This window comes from Vigna angularis, chromosome 11, assembly GCF_016808095.1.
Source record: "Vigna angularis cultivar LongXiaoDou No.4 chromosome 11, ASM1680809v1, whole genome shotgun sequence".
In the NCBI taxonomy this organism is placed as follows: Eukaryota; Viridiplantae; Streptophyta; class Magnoliopsida; order Fabales; family Fabaceae; genus Vigna; species Vigna angularis.
Genome location: NC_068980.1, coordinates 4,662,879 through 4,680,881, shown reverse-complemented (window position 1 = coordinate 4,680,881; position 18,003 = coordinate 4,662,879). Strand labels below are relative to the sequence as shown.

The following is an 18,003-nucleotide window of genomic DNA, read 5'->3' as shown; positions in this document are numbered from 1 at the left end:
CTTCTCAATTTAAGTTTAAAAGTTGTTAAACTTTATGTATTTTTTAAACAATCACAACTTACACTTACTTAAATAAGAGCTTAAAGTGTAATTAAAGTTAAATCCAAATCAATTTAAAGTTACTTAATAGAACCAAGTAGATAAACTTCAAACGTTGTCATATTATCTAAACATGTATTACTTAAAAATATAATTTATAATCAAAATATTTAGTGTATTAATGTTAATCAAACTTTCATTTATTAACTTGAATATTAAAATGTATTTTGCAGGTACTGTCCAAACAAACTTTAGACGACAATAGAATCGAATAATTGACAACCTAAAATGTATTCAATTTACAATACAACTAGATAACCACAAGTCTAATCAACAACTTCTTAATACATCTGAAATTTCATTTAATTCAACATTTAAAATTACTCTCATATATGCACCAACTCTTTACTTCCTCAATTCTCAATTTCAGTCTAAGTTTAATATTAAGTTTAATATAGCCAAATTTAAGAAAAAAAAGTGATATGCACATAAAATTTTGATTTGACTCAACAAGAGTTTAACATCACCAAAATTTCGAAGATGTTCAAAAACTTCACTAAAAATAGCAAAACTTTAACTCAATCAATAATGACTACATATTCAAAACCAACATCAATGTCTAACATAAGTACAAATAAAAATAGCAAAACACTTATTCCCATTTAATTTATGTTTGCATGAAATAATCCAAACTCAGAAGTTACCAAAGAGTAAAATTCTTGAAAAAATAAAGAGAAAGTAGGAAACTTAAAAAAAATACATACAAAAATCCAAGACTGAAGAGAGAGGAGATTAATTGAATTTTTATGTGTATTCTTACTTTGACTACTCATAAATATAATATATAAAAATTAAGACAGTAAATATGTTAATAATGAGAAAATTAAATGAATTAAAAAAATTAAAAGAATTTAAGCTATTAAAGCTATTTAAAAATAAATAATAAAGTACGTTTAGTTAACACTAATAATAATTAGAAATAATCAGTTAATTGAGTCTTGTAAAAATAGAAAGTATTTATTAATGAAAATAACCAACACGCCTTGGTGTAAACGGAAAATAAGTTTTGTAAAGAACTAACCTCAAAGTGATCCTAAGATCTATGTATTTACAAGCAAGGCAAACAGAGTCTATTTTTCGTTAGAAAATTAAAATAGAAATGTTGTTATTAAAAATATTATTAAAACATCTTAATTGTGATTTTCGATTTATTTTTAACAAGGATTTTAATGGAAAAAAATATTAACGAATATTCTTATTACTATTTATAGGAAAACCCATAAACAAAATATATGGCCAAAAAAAGCACTCTACTTTTAGCATCTGATTAAACTTTAGAATGTCAAGATCGTGAAAATGTGCTATACTTATTTTGAATCTTTCCTTTTCATAATTGATTTCTAAAATGCTGTAATATCAAAGATTTATGATTTATACATTATTAAATATGATAAGTATACATATGTCTATTTCAAATATGCCTATAATTTTGATATTTATTTAAAATGTACATTACAATTTCCATTTATATATCAAACGGACTCACTAGCTGACAATACTTTATATAAAAAAATCTAAGATGAAAATGTTTAAACCATTCGACACTATTTTTTTTTTTGAAAATTCGACGCTAATATTTTTTAGTTAACAAACTGAAAATGTAAATAAATCCAAAACATTTAAATTATATTCTTTCAATACGGAGAGAAGAAAAATCATAATTCAACATTTTATTAAATTATAATTCAACATTTCGTCAATAACCCCACATTATTAGAACATTAAGCATCACTAGAGTATAGTTTTTGCATTCATAATCAATCGTACAAAAATAATACAGTTATGCCACTAAAAATATAAAATGAAAAACACGTTTCATTGCTTAAAAATAAAATAATAGACACTCACCTTTTAAATCATCAATGCCAGTCAAAGGAGACACGTGTCAACCGATGCAGTGATCTTCTTGATGTTAAGTGCGATGATAAGTAAGAAGGAGAAAGCTTAATCATACCTCATTGGATGTATGGTCATGTATGGATGCATCATGCTTGTTTCACACCATAATATAGCAATGTTGTTACCAGTATTCTCGTAAAAGAATGCAACGCTGAAATTCATAATTTTGAAAATAGCATCACTTTCTTGTTTACAAACTTTCAATATTTTTTTTATCGTCTATTTCAACTATACTTGCAACAACAAAATCTAACTCAACTATTTTATATTTTTTATTCTATTTATATGTTAATATTTCAAATTTTGCGATATAATGAATAAATATTTATTTCATACAATAAATAAATATTTTAAATATATAAAATGTGCTGTAATAATAAATGGCGTTAACATATAATAATATTTTGTTATATAAACTATTTCTAGCATATTGGTAATTTTAAAAAATGATTAATTTAATTTATCAAAGTTGATAAAAGAAGGTAAGTTTTAAGAAATAAGATCTTAATAAAAACATTTAAAAGTGTTATCAATGAAAAAAAATACTATAACAACTCATAAATTCTCTAATTCAGTTTAGTTATTTATATATGTAATATTTTTATTTTCCAGTTACACGAGTCTGTAATTTTTTTCTCGTTTCTAATTTAAGTATAATTTTTTCTTAAAGACAGTCATTAGTTTAAATAATTTTATATTCAAATTAGTATAAATTAAAAATATAATTTTATGTAGTTAAAGATACATATTAAAATTTAAATTATAACCCTTTAAATAGTTTTCAGTGAGATTTTTTAGGAGCTATAATTAAATAAGATTATTTTTTTCAAAGAAAATGACTTTAGAATATATTTTCTTAACCTCTTATTATTTTCAATCTATCAATATTACTAAATTAAATTTGAATATTTTTCTACAATAAATTATTAATAGTTAAAAATTTATGATAATGCTAAAATATAATTTGTGTTAAAAATATTTATTTATTGAAAATTGTAAGTATGACATGGTTTATACATTCAAAATATTTATTTATTATATTGTAAATTTTAGAGAAATAAAATAAAAAGTTAGCTCGTACAATGCACTTTAAAACATAATTATTATAATTTTTTATTTTAAAAAAATGTTTATCTTTTATAATATAAAAGACTTGTTAAATAGAATAAAAGGTTAGATTACAACCTCCCAACTTTTATACCATTTCAACTACAATGGAATTATGTTACACCTTCAATATTATAAATCAGTTAACTTAAATAAATTTTATAAGATGTTATTACAATATTTATAAATAATTTATAATAGTAAAACATATACAGATTCTACACAACTATGAGATATTACACTAGACTAAGAGTGTAATAGATATTTCAAAAACAAATGAAATTAAAACTTAACATCCTACTTTATACATTAACTTCATCTTTTCCCATCATGTGCTCACTAGAGACAGTCCCTAAGCTCTTACGGTTAAGGTAATAATTGCAAAAGAGAAGAAAAAAAATGGTCAAACAACGGGGAAAAGGTAATTTAATGTACAAAACACAATCATATATCATGTTTATAGAATTAGACATATAGCACAAATAAAATAATCAATCCTAAGTTATGCAATTCTTCCCTCTAGAGTTGATCATCTGGATACATGTATTAATATTGAACTATAGGGGCTTGCACTCAGAGGTGGTGCAACAACAACAACAATTCATCCACATTAACTACCGCATTCTGAGGTTAATTCGTCAAACATCTATGGCCAATAAATGACTATCACAGACTAAAGACTTTTTGTTACTCTTCACGACCTAAATATCTTTTTCCTATTGAGATTTGTAAGTTATTGAAAGCATCAGAATAATCCTTAATCACTAGCATTTTATATCAATACATACACTATACACGATTATCTTAAGGATTTATCCTTGAAAATCCTATAGTATCATATACAATTTCATACTCACAAATATTTTCATATCCACTTTAAATCAAACTCATATATATAGCATTCATTATCATATGTCATGAACATATTTATAAACATCAACAAATATACATCATATCAAAATAATCAATCCACTCAAACAAGCAATTATACAATTTCCATTCACAGGACTTTCGTAATTTACTACATATTGTGCATAACATCATAATGCTCAAATTAAAACCAAATCATTGAATTAAAACCAAGAAAACAACTTAAAATACCATAAACAAGGTGCCTAGTGAGCTATACTACTCACTCAACGAAAATCTTTTGAGATAATCGTTTGTATCACCTGATAATCAATTATTCTAGAGAGATTTTAGGCAATGATGACTTTCTTATGAGATAATTAATTATCTCGCTTGATAGTCAATTATTCTATATATTTTTTAAGCAAAGATGTAATTCTCGGTAAAATAATTTATTATCAAATAAGATAATAGATTATTCAGTCCCAAGTGTGATTTTTTGATTTGGTTGCACCCGAGACCTATCAAAATGACCAACTATATAATTGATTCAAAAACATGTTTAAAACTAAAATTAAATACCAAATTGCTTATTTGGTCAGGAATAAGATACACCAAATCAAACCATCCACTTAAAAGCTCATGACTCAATTTCTACATGTTACAAACCAGAATTTTAGAGAATTAAGTGACTCAAAACACAAACCCCAAACATTCAGCTTCTTTCCAAATTAACTCTTTAATATTTCCACCTGTAAAAACCCTCATTTTAGATTAAAAATCAACACAAAACTCTACCTATTGACCACAACAAGATGCAACATTAGATTCCAACCAAATTATAATTTTAAATATATCAACTCAAGTGATCAAATAGACAATATTGAACAAGCACTCATAGCAAGACTCTTCAAATATCAAACAACACATATTCACTCTAAATTCATGAAATTAGGCTACAAAAATATATATATTCGAGTAAGCTCACATTCAACCATTCTATATACTGATTCATAATTTTCAAACCAACTCAATCATGTAACACAGTTAATTTAAACATTGTCAATGTCAAAAAAGGTAATTAGCTTCCCTTACCTATTAAACGATTGCATGACTGTATAGAACTCCAAACATCTCATATAGATCAAAAGACATTATACGCACCTACTAACAATGGAAACATGATCAGGATAGTTATTAGAACTATTGATCAACAGAGAGTCTTATATAAGACTCAAACTTCGCATGCAAAAACATTAAGGTTCGCATGCAAAAGAAAAAAGATAAACCAAAGAAAAATAATAAAAACTAACTTGCTCTTTTGGAGGAACTGATCAGATAGACTTAAAAATCTCGCTGTTGTGATCACTCAGACGGTCTCTGATATTCAAATATATGAATGCAGGAGAAGAACTCGTAGAGAGAAGTTAGAAAACTATAAAAAAGTGATTTTATAAATAATGTGTTTTAAAATAATGAAATTCATTTAAAACAAAACTATCTATATTAAAAACATTTAATATTAAAATAATCAAATCTCACTATTTTTAAACCACTGTTACTTCTAAAATACTATTTTTTTTAGTTTTTACACACAAAAAAAATTATTAACATGTGTTTGACTTATATTTATCTTTTATAATATATATATATATATATATATATATATATATATATTTCACGCACGAGTTTCTTTCTTTATACTTTTTTTAATTAAAAGAATAAATATTTTTATTTAAATTTATATTTAAAAATTTTCCTTCGTCTTTAATTTTTTCCATGGATAAAATATGAGAGAAGAAAAAGGCATTTCTTCTTAACTGGGCAGTAATTGAGATTAATAAAAAATACTAACAAATGACTAATTGATAATTAGAAATTTAATTTGATTTAACAAAATAAAGTGTAAAAATAACGTCTCATTTAATAATATAAAATTATTAAATAAAATATTATATATATAATAATCATGAAGTAGGAGGACTAAAATATATATATATAACTATATTAGTCTTATCAAGAACTATAAGTACCATAAAAGAGAACCAAATTTTTCAAAAAAATGAAACTAAACCAATTTTTCAACTCTTATAACTAAACAATTGTAATATCATCTCTCTTGAGATATCTCCAAACTTGTACCTTCACCTACTTATATTATTAAAATAATTAAGAAAAAGAAAACAACAAAACTAAAAAACAACATAAAAATAAACTAATAAACAAATAAAACATCTCATCCAATTCATCCCACATTAACACACCAAAAATTCGTAAACTCATACATTACACATAATTATTATATTTCATTTTGTTGATATATGATCTACTTACTCTTTAACATGATAACGTAACAATTGTTTTTAACATTAGATTATACATTACGTATAACATTTACAGCGTGGGTGCTTAGTTTCACAGTGATGAAATTGGATAGTTGAATTTTCTTTCAATAAAAGTTATCATATTAACCCAACATATTTAATAAATCGCATCTGTTGCACGTGTACTAATATTAGTGATTAACAAATAAAAGAGAAAGAGAGGTTGGACTTAGACACACACAAGTTGTTGCAGAAACAAAAATAAATAAATAAATTATGGCTATGTGTTTATAAAAAAGGCTAAGGCTGCGAATAACAAGGAGACCAACAATAACAAATTCAAGTTTTGTTCCCTCTTGTGCGATAAACCCTTTTGAATTCAAAGTTCCCAACAATTATGACATAACATAAATTATTAATCGTAATTTGTTTAAGTTTCTCTCTTTCCATTTTATTTTTCACAACTTGCATGCAATGAACATCGGATGTAGGTGAAGTTTTTAATTTTGAGTTTCATTATTTTCTTTGTGTGTGTTCTATGACTAGAGTTTCCATTTTTAAAGTGATGTAATAGTTCTTTTAATGTTATCTACTCATCTAAGTTGTAAATTCCTTAAAGAGAAAACAAATATCAAGATAAGAAGTAAAATTGTAATTTTTGTAATATTAACTGAGTTTAAGTTATAATTGAGTAGTCATTTTTTAGTTATCTTGAATATATTTCATGTGATAATATCATAAGTTAGATTCTACCATTATAATTGAGTGAGAATAGGAGTATGTCTTTTGATCAATAACCATCGTAATTGTTAAAATAGCTGATAATGAAATGAAAATTTTAATTGTTGAATTAGAAATTACTAAGAATAACGTCCTACAAAACTATATTACACACCAGTCATATAATTTAAATATAAATAAGTTTACATTTTATCAATTAATGTTATTCAATAAACCATTTTATCGTTAAAGTTCTAAATAACGACTAAATTACGTCCAATTAAATCCGTTCTCTAGTAATTCAAAGGAAACACGTGCATTATTACATATGTGGTCCTCTTTTTATTATGATTAATTAATTAATTTAATTTTTAAAAAATTACTAAATTTAAATAATTAATAATTAAATAGAATAAAATGATAAAATAATTATTTTACTTTAAAAAATAATAAAATTTAAATTAACGATTATTTAAAAGATAAAAGTAAAAAACTGATATTTTAGTTCAATATTATGTACATGTATAATAAATATTTTTTATATATCGGTATAGGTAAATTAGTTAACAAATTTTCTTAAAATGTTTTAGATAACTAAACCTGTCTTGTTATAAATGAAACAAAAACGAATGTATTGGAAACATAAGCCAGTTCTCTACTTCACATACACAAATAGAAGACATGTTTGAACTTGGATTTAATTTAATGATTTTAGTTTTATTTTCAAAAGAAGTAAAGTCGAAAATTCATATGATGTTGTGGTGAATAAAAGAGAGGAGAAAATAGTGATTTGGTTGGTGAATGAATTTTAAAAGTGTTATTTTTAAAGTCAAGAAAGAGAATGCGACTTCCCCTACAAAGTTGTATTTTCAAACAAAACTCTGTCATTGTGGATATTTTTTTCAAAATAAATAAATTTGAGTGCTGCATGAGAATAATTAGGTAAAGAATTGTCGTCTGACCACATTAATTAGTTTAACAATATAAAGAAATAGAATTTAATGAGCGAAACTTAGTTTGACTAGGTTAATAATATCCATACACCATATTCTTTTCACATTTGTGGCAGTACCGCCCCTTGTCATCATTTTCACTAATTCCATTGTAGATTTAATTTATTTTTAAATGATGATCTTTGACTAAGATTGCAAAAGTCTACTCTAAGTATAACGGTAGAGAGGGAAACAAGTGAATTTATATTTCAATTGGGTTTTATTTTTTTGTAAATTTGAGTTTTTTCAGTAGATTTTTATTGGGGAAATTGTTTTATTGATGTGTTCAAAATATTTTTTATTTTGATTTAAGTATTTTTTTATTTTATTTTTTTGTTGTTAACATGATGTGATTGTTATTAAAGGTGTTAGACTAAGTTTAAATTTGTGAGCCAATCAAATTTATAATAGGATTGAACTTAGTTGATTAAAATAATTCAACTTTTTTTATATATGAATCAAATTGAACTCAATTAATTTACCCATGAGTTAAAGAAGTTAGTACCAAGTTGAATAATAATCCATAAAACAATAATTTTTTTTATATTTTTATTATGATTATTTACTATTTCTAACTATGTAAGTTGATAAATTGACTTTTTTAAAACCTATAATATTATTCAATTTTTTTGTATTTATATAGAAAAAATAAGTTAAATTAATTACTTTTTATTGTACTGTAATAAATATATAAAATAATTTGAAAAAACTTAACATTTTCAAATGAGTAGATCCATCAATTCATGATTGGTCAAATTCAGTTACAAAATTTCTAGCGCACTAAAAAATAATAATGTTGAGTTGATTCATTTATAGTTCAATTTGTGGTTAACCAAATTAGTCAAATTGACTCATTTTCACACTCTTATTAATTATTTCATTTTTTTGTTTTTAACTCATCAATTAACTCATTTTTCTTTTCAATTCAATATCATTCAACTTCCTAATTAACTTGTTGCTTTTACATTTAAGAACATGTTAAATAATGAGTTGGAAAAGATGGAACAGAGGATATGCAAGTTAATCAATAAGTTAGAGATGAAAAAACAAAAGTAACAACTACTTCCTTCCATTAATAACAAAATCAAATGATAAAATATTTATATAGGTGAAAAAATGGACCAACTAATGGTGACAATTTCAATAGTGTAAGTATTGATGTAAGAATTCAGTTGGAAATTATTCTGACACTCAAATAACCACTTATACTCAAATAGAGACAAGTGAATTATGTCGTGAGAGTAGCAAAAGGTCCTAGTCTTAAGGTTTGGTGACCTAAAGTGTTGGAAGTCTCACATCGACTAAAGATAAGGCCAAATTATAATATATAAGTGAGATGCAAACCTCACCTTACAAGTCGATTTTGTGGGGTTGAGTTAGGCTAAAACTCATTTTCTAATCTGGTATCAGAGCCATGGTTAGAGCCTATCCTAGTGAATTCTAAGTGGACATTCTATTCTTCTATTCAATTTGTCACCTGGGTGGAAGCATGGGAGAAAGTTGCTTTGGAGCATATGTTAGGTAGTGAGGAGGTTCATGCGTAGATAAGTGTTTAGTTCTTCAGTTTTACTATTTAAAATCTTTTAAAAAACTTTAGATATGTATTCAAACATTTTTTTGAAGTTTTGTTGTATAAATAGTAAAGATGTTATAACTATACTTTGATAACTGTAATAACCAAATTTTTTTGTTTTCCTTATCATTTAACTGTTTTGTGTTATTAAATTTGTGATGATTCTATGATAGTGGTAAATCTATTAAAATAGGATATCATAATATACACTATTTAAATGAAATGAGAGATAGGAAAAAATTATTAAATTGATAATATTTTGAATTTAAACATAAATATTTCATATTTTAAATTTTTTGATAATAACACTAAATTATTATTATAGTATAATATATAAAAAGTTTGTATACAATTGCGACAGTAAAATTATATTTATGAGAATGTATAGAAAATAAAAAAAACCGTAAAAAAACTCATTAAAAGATGATAAAATATAACAAATAAAATTATTAAAAATAAGTAAAAATATTAAATATGTGTTCGAAAAACAATTTGATATATCATTGAACAAAATTGTACAAAAGAAAAAAATAAAATTATATAATTAAGAGTATGACAAAATAGAAAATATTTACCTTAATAATATAAAAAAACTTTCCAGATATTATTTTAGAAATTTTAGAGATAGTGCTAATTATTTGAGCGAAAGAAAAATTTCTTCAAACGAAACAAAAATTAAAATCAAAGAGAATAAAAAAGATAATTATTTTAATGTTATTTAATAAATGAAGGTTTTGCCCCATTGAACATTGAGAGAATCAAATATTTTTATTTAAAAAATAAAAAACAAATAAAATACTAAAAAAAAGTAAAAATAATTAAATGTGAAACTTAAAATTAATATATTATATAACATTTGAACATATAACTATATAAAGAAAAGAAATATACAATTAAGATTGTGACAATAGAAAAAAAAATACTTCGAAGAGGTAAGTAGATTATGTGAATATAGAAGGCAAAATAAAAAAAGTGTGTAAGAGAGAAGAGAAGAATTATGAAAGTAAATATTAAGATAATATAAATACATAATATATATATATATATATATATATATATATATATATATATATATATATATATATATATATATATATATATATATATATATATATATATATATATATATATATATATATATATAAGTCTTTTAAGTTATCTGAATTATATGTTTTTTAGTAATTTAATTAGGACATAATGTGTATTGGTATGGGTATGAGATGAGACATATATGTATATATTCATTCTTGCATTAAAAAAATTTAATATTACTTATATCCGTATTCAATAAGGAACTTAGTAATAAGAAAATTTAGTTTGAAGAATATCAGGATTTATTTGTTATTTTTAGGTATTAGTCTACAAATTATTTTTTACACTTCCGAATAATTATGGATCCAATGAGTCTCTTGTAAAAGTTATTATAAAAAAAACTTTAATACTACTTTCAACCAAAAGTTTTAAAATAATGAATTTTTAAAGATCTTTCTCTTTATATATTGTTTTTACATTATTCATTTTGATTCAAGGTGAAACTCGTGTCTATACTTAAATTTCTTACAAAGGTTTTATACCACTAAATTTACATTAAAGACAAACTTACATCTCATCATTATATTTTTTTAACAGTGAGAACCGAAGCAAAGTAGTAGGATTTAGTAGTACTTTTTGGTTAACAAGGTGAAACAATTTAGTTGAAATATAGTCAAAGTTGAATTGCAATAGATGAATGAAAGAGAGAATGAGGAAGTAGTGTGATTTGAGTAGCCCTGGACTAAAATGATGACATATAGTGGAAGTTTGAAATTGTTAAAATAGCGTCGAATTCAAAGAAGCATTAAACAAATACCAACTACCGCCCCATAAGTCGTTCTGGAGTTCTATTTAAGTCTCCGACACGGCATAGGCTTCAGATTATCACTCTCAGTCTCTGCTTCTTTAATTATAGAATCTCACAATTCTTGTATCAAGGTGATTTACAGAGTGTAAAAGGTACCCCTCTTCCAACACTATTTCACCCCTTCTTAAACAGGAAACTCTTTTAGACTTCTAATCCAACAATAATACGAAAGCGACCTCACAGATACAGAACCTGTTTCTTCTCAGTTAATGCAGCCTCACACTTGCAACCACTTTAAGATACTTCTTTTCATTACTTCAACAGAGCGTGTGACAAAGATGACTAGGTAAAAAACCTCTCAACTAAGTGGTTAGAAAAACCTCTCAACTAAGTGGTTAGAAGGCTCCATTTTATGAATCTATTATTTGGCTTAGTATAGGAATGAGTAAAAGTTCTGGTTCCGATAAATAAATGCAACCAACCTCAAACTCTCAACTCTGGGGTCCCATTGGAGTGCTGTTCCAGATGATGTAATGACTCAGTTCGGTTAAAAAAACAGATGAATCAGGGGAAAAGTTTCTGATGATCAGAGAACTTTGAATCCCATTCCAAGGGTGATAAAAAAAAAACTACAAAGCTTTGGAACTTGCTGGAATCTGGAATAGAAGAGCTAACAATCATGGGATACGTAACGTTGGTCTGATTGGCTTATAAAAGAACTACCTTGGAGCTTTGCCAGAGATTTTCTCAAATCCGAGAAATGATCGAACATAAGGTGCAAAATACGATATTAATTCAGATTTATTTTGAAAAATGAATTACTATCACGAGCTTCCTGGGGGAAAGAAAATGTTTTTTAAAGAATAGTCTAGTATTTTTCCTGAAACAACTGTTACTGGAACCCAGCACACATCAGGGTGGAGAAATACTGATCCCATGAAAACGCCAGCAAAAATACCAAAGCTCGCAGAGTTCCTGACAAGGTAAAACATGATTTGGCATGTATAAAAAAGTAAAATAGTCGAGTAAAATTTAAATCCAAACTGCCCTTGAATTTCACAGAAATTGAACTGCTGATACTAATCAACCTGCGGCAACTGTCACATTTAACAGGACAAAATGGGGGTGAGGGTGAGGAAGGAAAAAAGAACATTTAACAGGACAAAATGGGGTGAGGGTGAGGAAGGAAAAAAGAACGGATGATTTAACATCACTCATTATAGGATCAAGTACAAAAACATGACAGTGTTCCCATGGATCAGACCTACTTCAATAAATTTCAAATTTTCAGCTGCTCCAAAATATGCATAGTCTCGATGTTCTCAGCCTTGTCCGTCTCTTGAATTTTAATTGGTTGTTTATCTTGTTGGCAAGAGGCACTGGCAGTTGGTAGATCCTTTTGGATGGGAGCAGGTTCATTCCTTCTTGGAGGTGGAGCAGCATATACAGGAACAGCCTGCCGAATATTGACTGCAGGAGCAACTCGCATTGGAGAAGCCTGTATTACAGGATGGGGTGGCACTGAGGCAGGTGGTGGACAAGGTGGTGCAGCAAATGCTGGTACCACAGTCCGTATAGTCACTGCAGGAGCAATCCCTTGGCAAGTTGATCTCATTTGTCGAATAGGAACATAAGGTGCTGCTCCTACTGCAGGGAACTTAAGGGGACGGATCCCTCGGCTTTCTAGAGCACAAGACTGTGGTGGTAGGGTGGAATTGTCACCGGTCACTGCAGCCTGTGGATGCCTGTTTCGAGAACTTTCATTTGCTGTTGCCATTGATGGCTTGCTTCGAGGTGCGGTCCTTTGGCAAATTAGGGGAAGGATTTTTGACGAAGTGGCTGGCGGTGGTTGCGAATTGATTGGTCTGGGATTTTGAATCTGAAACCTTTTATGAAATGGAATGAGAGTGTTTGGATTAGACATTGTCATCTTCTCCTTCAAACGGTAATTCAGTAAAGCCCGCGCTATTGTGATCTGTTCCAGTTCATCATTGTTCTCTGGTTCTGTAGAGGAGCTTGCAGTCTCTTTTGCCACTGGTAAGAAAATTATTACCCATTCGTATTCAATCATTCACAAACGAATCATAAATCATCAGATACACAGGAGATGAAAAATGTAGTTTTATTGCCAAAAAGTCATGAGTAAATCTATCTGGCACGATGTCTTCTAAAGAAATTATCTTTAAACTAAAATAGATATGTACTATAAAAAGGCTTTTTAGTATTCTCTCTTATCACAAATAAATTTGCCAACCAAATTCTTTTGCCATCTGTAATGAGAACGGAAGAAACAGGGAATCAGGCTTGGGTTGGGTATTTCCGCTATCCAATTTTAATCTCCAACTTATATCACGCTATGTTCAGAGGACAAATTGACATAAAGTATGTATATTTTACATGAAAACAACTAATTTTCCAGATCAAAGACACCTACAACTTACATTGTTTCAAAGCCGACCAAGCTGCCATAGCTGCATTTTTCTCAGCTTGTTTCTTATTCTTTGCGGGTTCTCCAGTAAATGAGATTCCAGCAAGCTCTACTATCCCGGTAAAAACAGGTAAATGTCCTAGGCCAGACCTGTACGTTGTGTAGTGAGGCAATGGGGCTCCTACCCTTTGCGCAATTTCCTGTAGAAGGTTCTTGTACACTCCAGTCTCATCCTAAAAGACATTGAACAGAATAAGCATGTGGAACAAAGAAAAAAGACCACATATGCAACAAAGAAACACCATGCAATGAGGTTCAATGGTTACACATGTTTACTCCACATCAACAAAATTACAAAAAAAAAAAAATTACAAGTTTACAGCAGGTGAACTTTTTACAAGCTATAAAAGCAGAGCAGCATAAAGTTCACTTCTAATTTTAGAAACAGATTCATGTTATGTTCTCTTTCATAAAGTTTTCTAATAAAGACTTAAGCATGAATAAATAAATAAAAATGGATTAATTGGTATGATCAACGTTCTACACCTACCAGCAACATTTGTGCATTAATTTAAAAAATCAAGTAAATAAGAAACATTAGCATAATTGTAAAAGAGGTCGATGAGTTTTAATATAAACGAAGAGTAAAAGGGTGGAGGTTGGTGAGAAGGCGCAGGTTAGCAAAAAACGTGGGTTATTGGTGTTGAGTGCGCAAAATATTTGGGGGTTAAGCAGAGCGAGAAAGGGAGAAAGCAAAAACCCTAGAAGCGGCAATGAGACTCACGAGGATCTTGGCGGCGAGGGAGTGGGAAGGGCCACGGTGGGACAGGGAATTGAGAGCGACTTCGGCGGCGGAGTGTTCTGCCTGACGGAGAGTGGAGCAGTAGTGAGGACTCTCGAAGATCTCGCCGTTAAAGTTGACGGTGGCCTTGAACCTGGGCGCGTGATCGGGACCTTCCCGAATGCACGTGTATGAAGGCAGGTTGAAGCAGCTCCGTTGGGCCAGCTCTTGAAGCTGGTTTTTGTACATTTCCACCACCGTCACCAGCACCACCGAGAAGACGGTAGCCACGCGCGGATCGGGTCGAATATTTCTGACCGGCCCGGGAAATTGGTCCGAGGGCAAATGAATGGGCTTAGGGTTTGTCGACGGAGAAAGGAGACGGTGTAGTGAGAGAAAGTTGAGGAGTGAGAAAAAGAGAGGAAAGTGCAGAAGGGGAGAGTGGAGGGTAATTTCTGTGAATGATAATAATAATAATAATAATAATAATAATAATAATTAATTAATATTATTATAATTATATTGGGAGGTTATTTATTGCGTTGCTGTTGTGAGTCAACTCAAAGGTTCGGCTGCAGTGCACCAGTGCAGTGCATGGATGTGAATGTGATCTTTTCCTATATTTTCATGCTTTATGAGACCACTATTTATTTACTTCGCATTTTCCCCACCAAGTTTCATTTATTACTATTAATTATTAATCTACTAATCTATGTAATCAACTACTTCCTTATTTAATGTTAGCTTTTCCTAGCTTCAATAAATATCATTGCCATCTTTAAAATACCGATTAAATATTTTTCATTATAAATAATTCAGATACAGTCAAGTTTTTGGTGTAAATAATTTCGATACACTTTTATTTTACTGTTATTTAATTATAAAACATTATATATAATAAATTTACAGCTTTCATAATTATTATTATAAAAACATTAATGGTAGTTTTAAATGCATGACAAAATATTTTATCCACTGTACAGTCATATTTTTAATACATTTGCATATTTTTTTATGATAAGTATTAATTGTGTTTTTAATTCATTAAATAATAATACTGCAAATATCTTATCAGATAGTTAATGAGACCATTAATTTTATATTCACATTGGTCACCTAAAACCTTTCAAGGCACCTTGTTAAGGCGTTAACTACAATTATTTTATTATTTAAACTTTGGGGACTTCCGTTTTGCCTATTCCAATTGACAGTTATGTCCTTTATTTAAAAAAATCTAAAAAATTGTAATAATAATTTAATGATTTTTCAATCACCAACAATCTTTAATCTTATACTATAAGCTTGTGCATGCACCCAACCTTATTTCTTCACTGTTTCATTTATTCCTTTATTGTTTCATTGAGTTTTATTTGTGAGAGGTTATATTTGTGAGAGGTTATATGCTGTTTTTTAAATTTAGTTTTATGTTATTTTAGTTGAATGCTGTTTTAGTTTTATGCTTTTATTTAGAAGTTTTAGTTTTTATGTTGTTTTTCATTTTCTTACATATATTATTATAATAAATATGTTTAAAATAATCAATTAAATATATAATAATAAATAGTTAATAAATAATACTTAAATAACTACAAATTATAACAACAACATTAAAAATTAAAAAATAAATTAAGAAATAAAATAATAAATCAAAAATTAAAATTTACGCATAATAAATATTATTTAAATAAATAAATAATTTCAAAAACATTAACAAACAGATATAAATTTCAAATTAATTACATTATAAATAATATTTAAATAAATATCAAATCTTAAAAATTAAAGAAAAGTTAACAAATCAATAAAAAAAGTTTTAAAAAACAACAAAAACACAACAAATTAAATTTAAATTAATAAACGAATCAAAATCTAAAAAAAAAATATACAACAAATAATTAAATAATAATTCACATTGAAAAATAAAATATCAATAAATAATTATAGACTAAAAAATTAACAAACAAATTTAAATTTCGAAATTAAGAAAAATTAATTACATTAAAAATAAAATTTAAATAAATATCAAATATAAAAATAAAATACAAAATTACAAAATATTAACTACAAAATATTTAATATTTAAATAAACTAATAAAAAAAATATAAAAAACAAATCAAGTTTAAAAAACAATTAAATGTAATAAAGTAAATAAAAAGAATGAAAAGCAATGCCGGAACACATTTCAAGCTGTGACAACAGTAAAACTGCACTTCCAACTACGGTAGCCGCATTTTCAATTGCGGCACGGTATGAATCACACTTCCAACTGTGGTTGGACTGTACGACGAGCTCTTAACCGCACTTCCAGTTGTGAAGAGTTCTCCGACCCCTCTTTCAACGCTGGCGTGCTCTTAACTAGTGGGGTTAAGGCCTCGACTTTCATCCCATCCAACCCAAAAATGCATCCCAACACATACAATCTTAGCATACAAATAACACATACAAATACTACATACAAACAACACATACAAGCGCGACAACAAGTAAAGTGAGAGAGAGAAGAAAAGGATGTAGGATTTCAGCAAGGGTAATAGAAAAATAGAGAGGTGCAGGATGAGACTGGTGAGGTGCAGGGAGAAACACTCTAAATCTCACTCATCCCTCAAATCTTCACTTTTATTCCCTTCCAAATCGCGTGAAATCTAATAATTCTATCTTCGCGTATGAGCGTGAACAATGCCATACGAACACACCGAAAATGATAGTTACAATTTTTTTGTTTTTTAAGCAAGTTTTCTTTTACGATTATATATATATATATATATATATATATATATATATATATATATATATATATATATATATATATATATATATATATATAAAAGTTTGCTAAATTATGTAATCTCTTAAAATATATCAAATTTTAGTTAAAAAAAATTCCTATTCATAAAAAAAAATACTTTAAATAAAAGGGTATTTTAATAATTTTTATTTTTAATTTAAAATAAAAAATAAAAAAAATCATAAATTATTCAAATACCATTAACCTTAAAACTTAGAATTCATAATATACGAGGGTATTTTTGTCAACTAAAATTTAATACATTTTAAGAGGTTACATAAGTTAACAAACTCTATATATATATATTTTGGTTTTTTTAAGAATTACTTTTTTAGTGTTTTAAATTTTATGACTTTAATTATGATAGTTAAAGTGTACTTTTTTTAATAAATCCATTGTACTATAAGTTTCACGATTTAATTATAATGTGACTTATCGGAGTAAAACTATAAAAGAAATATAACATTTTATTTTCTTCGCTAGTTATTTTATTTTTGAAAGTGTTTGAAAAATAATTACATATTGAGTGAGTTTATAATAGTTAGCTAGTGATAAATAATATTGAATTATTCATATATTTACGTTAAAATTATACTTAGTTTTTG

At 27.1% G+C, this 18,003-nt stretch overlaps 1 protein-coding gene across 1 annotated transcript; it reads right to left on the bottom strand.

Moving 5' to 3' along the window:
* Positions 1 to 12,457: 12,457 nt before the first annotated feature.
* On the bottom strand, positions 12,458 to 15,074 carry LOC108332278 (double-stranded RNA-binding protein 2). Its single transcript, XM_017567444.2, has 3 exons — positions 14,616 to 15,074; positions 13,845 to 14,064; positions 12,458 to 13,437 (listed from the first exon to the last, which is right to left on the bottom strand). Exons 1-3 carry the CDS (start codon positions 14,859 to 14,861, stop codon positions 12,683 to 12,685), a joined length of 1,221 nt encoding a protein of 406 aa, XP_017422933.1. The 5' UTR covers positions 14,862 to 15,074; the 3' UTR covers positions 12,458 to 12,682.
* Positions 15,075 to 18,003: the final 2,929 nt, after the last annotated feature.

What these genes read in the sequence shown, in the direction of transcription:
- LOC108332278 (XM_017567444.2), bottom strand. Translation starts at nt 14,861, where the DNA reads ATGTACAAAAACCAGCTTCAAGAGCTGGCCCAACGGAGCTGCTTCAAC. An exon ending in CCCTCGCCGCCAAGATCCTC is followed by an intron (nt 14,065 to 14,615) that starts GTGAGTCTCATT and finishes AATGTCTTTTAG; the next exon opens with GATGAGACTGGAGTGTACAA. An exon ending in TTGGTCGGCTTTGAAACAAT is followed by an intron (nt 13,438 to 13,844) that starts GTAAGTTGTAGG and finishes TTTTCTTACCAG; the next exon opens with TGGCAAAAGAGACTGCAAGC.